General features: G+C 35.8%; 1 protein-coding gene across 6 annotated transcripts in view; it reads right to left on the bottom strand.

Moving 5' to 3' along the window:
* Ryr2 (ryanodine receptor 2) overlaps positions 1-8735 on the bottom strand; it is a 681083-nt gene that overhangs the window by 71253 nt on the left and 601095 nt on the right. For 4 of the 6 annotated variants that reach the window (XM_023700826.1, XM_023700825.1, XM_023700827.1 and 1 more), the window contains 2 exons: positions 6084-6137; positions 4848-4871 (listed from right to left, as the gene is read on the bottom strand). In XM_023700826.1, coding sequence (XP_023556594.1) covers positions 4848-4871; positions 6084-6137 — 78 coding nt within the window. The remainder of the gene's footprint in view (positions 1-4847; positions 4872-6083; positions 6138-8735) is intronic. The other 2 variants (XM_023700828.1, XM_023700830.1) reach the window with 1 other exon arrangement.

Below are 8735 nucleotides of genomic sequence, written 5' to 3'. Positions count from 1 at the left end.
AATTTAAATAAACTGTTCAATACAATTTAGAAGACTGTGCTCCTGGTGACTTCCCTGTAGCCAGAGTGGTACCCCACTGCCACCTAACTCCTCTCTCCCTCCAGGCCTTGCCAAAATGATCCTAGAAATGCCCAATGCTCAGGATGCCCACAAAACCTGGCTGCCAACACCACACGCATTCACAAAGCAAAGCCCTACAGATGTGAGACTGCAGTTGGGGTAGCTCTGGCCTCTCCAGTGGCAGCTTGGCAGAGTCAGTTAATATCAGGAGGAAGCTTGAAGAAATGCACTCTAGTGGCCATGAAGAGATGGCCACTTCCCCAGAGGCAATACTCTGCGATGCACGTGGCCCCTTTGCAGGCAGTCATACAGAGGAGCTGTGTTCCTAATATACATGGTCAGCTCAAAAACACACTACTTATATTTACCCCCTGTCCTTCCCTGTATCATTTTCCCCTACTCTTGCTTCCCTGGAATTGTAACACCCGTGGTCTCAATAAAGTATTGGCATATAAGCTTTTGGTTTCTGGTTTCTAGAAAACCTGGGCTAAAATGTGTGATCGTTATTTGAGATAAAAATTTCATATATGAAAATGAAGCTGGCAGAATGCATCAATATTAGCCAACACTGGCCCACAAAATTCCTTTCTTTTTTCCCCTATATAGTCCAATAGTAGCACATTAGTCCATATTTTTGGATGTCATATGCATTTTTTTCAATAGGAACTAAAGAATTATAAATTTTCTTGAGAAGGAATAATAGGTATAATTTTTTTTTATCTAGAGCTGTATATTAATTTTTAGGCACTGAAAGTTTCTACTAAATAAATCCATTCAGATTTCAAATTATATAGCCACTTATGGAGGGCAGTATATCATATAGCCAATTCATTCTTTCAGAATTACTAAAAAATACAATTCTTATTATAAGATACAGGCATGAAAAATTGATCAAACAATACAGGCATATAACTTTCCTTTCAATCAGCTAGTAGCAACTATTAGCATAACTATGTTAATATATATATATATATATATATATATATATATATTTCCTTTTCCCTTATTTTCTCCTTTCCCCATTCCAGTTTGTTTTTCCTTTTGATCATTTTCTTCCCATTTCACAATATCTATTGTATATTTGGGGTCTTATTTACTCTTTCAGCTTCTTACAGTAGGGAGATGATAGGAGACTGATTTATTTCATTTATGAGCATGGATACAAGTTGCATCCATTTCCCTATAAATGTCTCAGGTATATCTTTGTCTAAAAATGCAACTTTTTATCCATTACTTGGCTTTAATATAAGCAACTTCTTTGAAGATAACAATATGCAACGTACTAACCACTGTGCTCTCCTATAATATTGAAATTTTATACCATTGTTTTTATTGCTTATTTTTCTTTTCCTTAAAATAGAAAAATAATATGTCTTCAATATTAGATACTTGGAACAGCCTGATAAAAGTTCTTTCATTGCTGAAATAGTGCTGCATATTAAGAGTAGCACATAAGCTATTTTGACTGAGTTGACTATTCCATGCCTCACAGTACAGTGCATACATTGAAATCGGAACACAGGAACAGGGTCTGGTGAGTGCTTTAGTAATATGGTATCACTTTAGTCAAATAAGAGACACAGCCATGACACAATACACTAATCTCCCAGGTGTTTATTATAGAATCTCAATTCTTCCACAGGATTATTTAGTAATGTAGACACAAGAAATTATCTTTACTACACAATAATAGGATCTCAGGGACTCAGAAAAAAATTCACATGTGGATTAGAAATGGAGCATTGGCCAAAGGAAGATGCATTTTGACCACTATTTCAGAAAGATGGCCTGGAGGAAAAGAAAAACTCCTTATTCCTCTTAATCTAAGTTCCACCACAAATAGCTTGGGCTTTCAGGGAGAAATAAGCTACATTATAGCACCTTTATTGTCCAAAGTCATGTTTCCAATGAAAATCATTTTATGTCATAATCTCATATTTAAGTAAGGAAATAAAGAAGCAACCCTCTGAATGGCTAAATAATGTGATCCTTTGTGTTACCTACCAAAGCTTTTTGGTTATAGAAGTAGAGCAAAAAGCACTATGCTCAGAAAAATTAACTTATTTGACTCAAAACATTATTTATCAGCTTTTTTAGTATTATTATTATTGATTTGGTTCATTGAAAATTCAAAACCTTAATAAAGTACTCAGTTCAATAATTAAATTTTCAGTAATTGGTAAAATAATTTCATTCTTTTCGATTAGTCCTGGGTCTGTAGTTAGCTGTCCTTTAAAAAGTTTTAGTAGTGAAGAAACCAAAAATCTAAATGTAATTAAGTATGCAATAAAGTTATTAAATAGCTGCAGGAAAAGCATATTCATATTACCTTATAGATAAAATAGAGAACTAAGCTGATTTAAATCATAACATATATTTTATATTTCAGTATTTATTTTGTTTTATTTTATTTTTTATTGGTTTTGGGGATTGGAACCAGGCCCTCCATGCTGGGATATGTCCCCAGAACTTGAAAAAATGTATTATCTTGGGATTGAGCCTGGGTCTACTAACTTGTCTAGGCAAGATACAACATGAATCTCGTGACTCAGCTTCCCAGAGTCTTGGGATTCCAGATATGCACTGTTGTCTCTTCGACTTGCCTGGATTTCTTATAGAAAATTGCCTTTTAATATCTAACTTAATAAATTTAGTTTTCTCTTCTCAATGTCCTCATTGAATATTTTACAGATAAAAAAATTTAAGTAGCAACTGCAAAAATATTAACCATTAGCCAATTATAGCTATAAAACTTATATGTTTTATGTTTTGTACAAAATTTTTTAATATAATTTGTTGAAAGAACTACTGAAACTGCAAAATCATCCTTTGGATTCAGTATAATTCACATGAAAATTTCACTATTAGATGTTATGTCAAACCACTGGACATCTCATTGTAAAACAGCTATTAGATTACTAAATTTTAAAGGATGTAGTAATCCAATTGTCTGGTTAAATTTCTCAGTGTGTTGCTGGTATCACATAAACAACCTTGAGGTGAGTATCTTTGTAGATGATGGCATACAACTGGCTTTCACCAGTGGACACTTTCATATGGTACTCGGAGTATGTATGTTATAGAGCACCATCTTATACAATTAATCATAAATAATGAGTTGTGAAGTCTAGAATGATATAAAAATCAGTAAAACAACCCATTAGCAAGTACAGACCTCTAAGTTTGAACTACTGTGTCTCACTTACGGACATGTGGCAATCATTAACAACTTAAAAGCCATGTCTGGTGCAGCTGATCTTACCTCCCCTATTTTGAGATTAGTTACCAGGCTTCATCACTACATGAAGGCACCCACCATTCTAAGTCCAAAGGTAGGCAGCCCTTCCTCTCCAGTCAGCTGCATATCACACCTACTTTTCATCCTTAGCTTATCCTGCATCCTACGCCATGCTTACTGAGGTCCCACTGTCAGCCGTTTCCGGACTTTTTTCTGAAGTGAGAAGCCCTTTAAAATGTGATCCTATTTATCAAATTGCACTTGACTTTAAATCTCTCTAATCCTGATTTTTTTTTCCAAAATGATCTTCTTGACAAACCCATCTCAGCCTATACTGACCTACTCAGCCTTCTTGTGCAGCTATGAGCAGACTCAAGAGGCATGAATGTTTTTAACTACGCAATCAAACCTTGGGTTGATGTTAGAGGTCCTTACATGCTTTAATCCTTCAAAAATTCACAGGAATTCTACCTAACATAAAATTTTAAAAATCTATCAAGTTATTAATAGGCTCATTGTTGTTACTACATAAGCCCATGAAATAATATTATCATGTCTACTCTGTGTCGTTAACCATTGTATGCATCAAATCAGAACTGTATCTAACAGTATCATTATGCACTCTAATTCTAAAATGTTCAAGTTTCAGGTCATACTGTAAGAACAATTTATACTTTCAAATGTATAGTGAGTTGGAACAGTTTGTTCCTTCTAAATAAATTCTAGTCTGAATTTATTTTGACAGCAAATATCTTATTTTTCTAACATAAAGGGAAACAGGGTAGTTTTCATTTATAGACTCAAAAATTTATATTTTTTTGGTGGTACTAGGCAAGCATTTGACTAGTACCTCTCACCCCCAGCCTAAGGACACTATAGCTATGCCTTGTCTACTTTGATGTTTACGATCAATTTTCCTATCAAATAGTGTCATGGAAAGAAAATTTATACCTATCATTATCCATACCAAATTGAAACTAAAAATCTTGTGATTCTAGATTCAAATGTTTTCTCTTAGAAAATAATCCACATCAAATATTTAAACTATTAAAAGACAGAGGTAATAGTTCTTCCACTTAATAAAATGCCAATGTCAATACAGAAATCATAACATATAATCTCTGGGTACAAACAACACAGTGAAAAGTAGACTTCTGTCCAATCCAACCATCGGTACCATTTACTAGGTCTGTTTCCAATTAACAAAACTCATATAGAAAACATCAAGATGGATGAGACTAGAGGCTGCATCAAAATTCCCTAAATAAACGTTTATCTGCTAAAGGGCTGAGTTGTTTTATCCAGCACAGTCTGCAGGTCAAAGTTTTAACAGAGGTGGACAAAAGTTCAAAATATGAGTCAGTCAAATTGCAAGAAGAATAAGTCAACGAAGGGATATTTAAGAGACTCGTTTTGGAGCTACAAACGTGTAGAAAGATTTCCAAGACCTTTAATCACAAGAATCCAAGATGTTGGGTCTAACAAAGGTAAATGTCACAAGAAACCAAAACTGAGACCCAGACAAATACACACATATACATAGTTTTACCTTGCTGCGTTGGGATCCTGTGACCTTAAGGAAGGATGAGGACAAGAAGCAAAATAGCAATAAACAATTGCTCTGAACACAACCAAGAGACCATAAATGGTATGTGCTTCAGGAAAACAGTATCATTTGCTGTTTTCAGCTCACCCTAATTTACAAGTCTCCTCACATAAAGATGGATTTGAGGCTAGATCACATAGTGTTATACAGGAAATTGACTTTATGGCATTTTTCCAAGCCAGCAATAGTCATGGATTATTCTCAAAGTAGTTTGTTTTCATATTTTTAATACACTGACTTCAATGCTGCAGGGATGCAGATAAAAATTGTTCCTGAAAGTGGCACTGATTGCTGTCAGTTCCTTCTTTGGCCACACGTTTTTGTGGGTCCACCATAATCAAAGACTCATTGCTGGCTATTGATATATTTCCACACTTCTAGCTCAAAGTCCAGCCATGTAAATTAATAAGAAAAAAAGAATCAAATATAACCTCAAGTCTATTTCTTTCATTCGATTTCTTTTTGAAACTTCTAAAAAAAATCAATCAATAAAAAAAGTAATAGCATTAAATAGCTAGTCTCAGAAAAAGCAAAAGTACACTATAAGCAAAGACAAAAATAAGAGTAGCCGTTTTCCAGGTAATATTAAGCAGCATTTCAAATTACATGAGATATCTAAAAGCTGAGACTAATTGAGAAAGCAATCATAAAATAGAATCAAATCCTAGGGATAGATGCTCTCCTACCTCATGCAAGCAAACTGCTCCCTGCATCCTGTCCTACCACCTTCATATGTCCAAGGAATGAGTGAACCAGTCAGGCAGAAGTCAAGAGGCCAATCTTTTAAGACTTCAATTTAGGAAAAAAATAACCAAACCAAGGGTATAATTAAAAAGGTGATGCCATGTTGCTCTTCAGTAAATACTTTCCACACACAACCTTTGAAATTCTAGACATTACTGAGATGAGAGAGGTGCGAAGCAGCCTGGTCTCTTGGGGTTCTCAGGAGCACTCATTCTGAACATATGGGTTTTACTCCATGGGTCAGCTATGCTATGCTCTTTGGTCTTAACCTGAGCAAGTGTTAGGACTCAGGTTGGTCCATCCAGCTCTGACATGCAGTTCCTCGGTACAATAAGCTGCAATAAGCCATGAAGCAAGAAACATAAAGGTCTGTTATAAGCTATGAAACAATGCTCCAAAATAGAGCAAAGGCAGTTCTAGAAGGATGCATCTTACTTCAAAGCTCTTCACTTCTTCTTCGCCATCATCCTCCTCTTCGTCATGACAACTCTAATGTGGGTTAAAAAAAGAAGCAAGAGAATGGTGAGGCAGAGAGTACACAAGACTTATTGAACACAGGACAACAATTTATGTTATCAATGGCATTGTTTAAATGCATGTGTATCAGAGTACTTGGACAACATGATCAATATCATTTCATGACCTGAAAGAAAATCATATACTATATTTTATGCTTTTATAAACTTAAAATTTTAAATGCCTATTTTAAACATAGAAGAGATAATTACAAAGTCCATACCATACTCTACATACTAATTATTTATGTATTTTATTAATTCAAATCAAATTACAAGCTCTAAAGACAAGGTTCCTATTCTTCCTTTTTATGCTGTCACTATAATGCAGTAGTACAACTACATGCAATGACCATTAATTTAAATTAATGAGAAGCAGTTTCCGTTAATTAAATTGATCCTTGTAATTTTTAAGTTAATTTATATCATATTTCATGTAGAGAAAGAAAATGAAATTGGTATTTGTTCTATTTATATGTAAAAACAGTAAAGTGACTATTGCATTCTTTTCTCCAGAAGAGATGAAGGAGTTATGCCAAGCTATTCGTGTGTTCTTATCTAATTCACACAGCTGAAACTTTGGCTTGCTAGGCAGGGGAGGGACATGGTGCCTGGGAACAGGGGCGTAAGAGACAGAGCATATGTCTACCCCTGATGCTGCCAATTCATACACAAGTTGCTTCATCTCTGTCTGTCTTCATATTTAAGATAAGAATAAGAACAGAAACATCTGGATTTTTAAGAGGACCACATGGGTTAATATACATAAAATGTGTGCCAGTTGGGAGAAAATATCTAAAAAATAATAGGTTTTTAATAAATTTCAGCTGTTAATATTATGCTTTGGAATATGGATTATAATGGTGGACAAAGGAAGCAGACCATAAATCAATACTTTTGGTAGGAAGAAACTTAAGTCTATCAAGTGAGACTGTTTTGACCCTTTTAAGTTTTTCTTATGTTTAGGAAGAAAACAAATAGTGAAGCCTAAGCTACAAATCAGAAAAATACTTTTAGTTCAATGAGTCACAGTACCTTGGGGACAGGGAGGAAATAGAGAAGGGAGAAGGGACACATGACAATCCTTCCCCCCACCCAATGATAAATTCTAAAAGTTTCGTCACATTTCTTCCTTCATTCAACAAGAATGTATGAAGCTCGGTTTCCATTTAGAATCATAGCATGGGAACAGGGTCTGTGAAGAAGGAAATAAATACAGGCGGGGACACAGAGGCAACAGTTTTACGACGAGGGTGAAGTGCTTCTGTGGTTGGCATTTTTTTCTATAAGAAAGTTCTAATGAATCTCTAGTAACTTTGTAACACACTGAATAGAAATGGAAGGATCTGCAGGCACAAACCAGCATTCTCCCTATAACACACTGTGTCTACATCAAATATATGACAGTGCTAAGTAGAGAGTTATAGTGGCTCTGAGCATGGGCTTTGGTGCTGGGAATCAGAATGCTAAATTTCAGGCAGGGAAGATTGGTGTCATGTACCAGATAAGAAAGGTAAATATGTCATCCATACGTAAAGGAGCAGAAATGTAGAACACAGAATTTAGGGGAGCCCTCCCCCAACAGAAAAAAAAAATGGAAACTAGATCATTTGAGTATTCAAAGCAAAATTCAAAACTGGAATTAGAATAGATGAAGCAGAAAATATGTCACTTCAACTTGCTAGTATATGCAGGAAATGGCATTCTTTAAGATAATTCTGTTTTATGCAAACTTCTATTGCTTTTCTGATTGTAAACACCTTTGAAGATTAACAGAAAAACTAGAAACTTCCATATGGATTTAAAGCTTACTCATAGAAAAGTAATGGATAACTCAGAATAATGTCTCATAAGAAAGTGACATCGAGTGAGACGACCCAGGCAGCGGGATCCTCAACAGACCCAGAGCGCAGGCCCGGAGAGTGAGTGAGACCACCAGGGGCCACGGGATCCTGAATAGACCCAGAGTGCAGGCCCAGCGAGTGAGTGAGACATCCTGGGGCCAGGGATCCTCATTCCACCCAGGCTGCAGGGCCAGCATGGAACCCTTCAGCAGAACTCCCTGAAAAGAGGCTAGAGGCAAGACCCAGCCAGCTGATCCAGGAGCAGAACATCTTCCCAGAGAAACACAAAGGGTTCAACTCTAACACCTGCAGCAGAAAGAAGTGGAGCACACAGCCAAAAACAAACAACACCCACCTGGAGGAATCTGAACTTCATAAATCCGGACCTGGTGCTAAGGTAATAACTCTATATAAGCTCTACGCCAAAGGTCAGAAGACAGTGGTATACAAAATGATAAAAAGAAGGAACAAAATGCAGTCTCAGGCCCCGAGTCCACCCAGTAAAATTGCAGAAGACACTAGCACTGAGGAAACTGGAAATCACACAACAGATATCTCTGAAATAATAGCATTGACAGTAAAGAATCAATTGCAGAAAGGTATAGAAGAAATCAGATCAGAAATAATTTCGGAACTAAAAAATGTAGTGGTAACTATAATCAAAGAAGTACTAAGTGCTTCTAAAGAATACACTGATAAAAAAAGAGGAGAATATAAAAATGATAGAA

The sequence above is a fragment of the Octodon degus genome, unplaced genomic scaffold (genome assembly GCF_000260255.1).
Source record: "Octodon degus isolate 3935 unplaced genomic scaffold, OctDeg1.0 scaffold00127, whole genome shotgun sequence".
NCBI lineage: Eukaryota > Metazoa > Chordata > Mammalia > Rodentia > Octodontidae > Octodon > Octodon degus.
The sequence above is the reverse complement of the archived record's forward strand: the minus strand, read 5'-3'. Positions and strand labels throughout refer to the sequence as shown.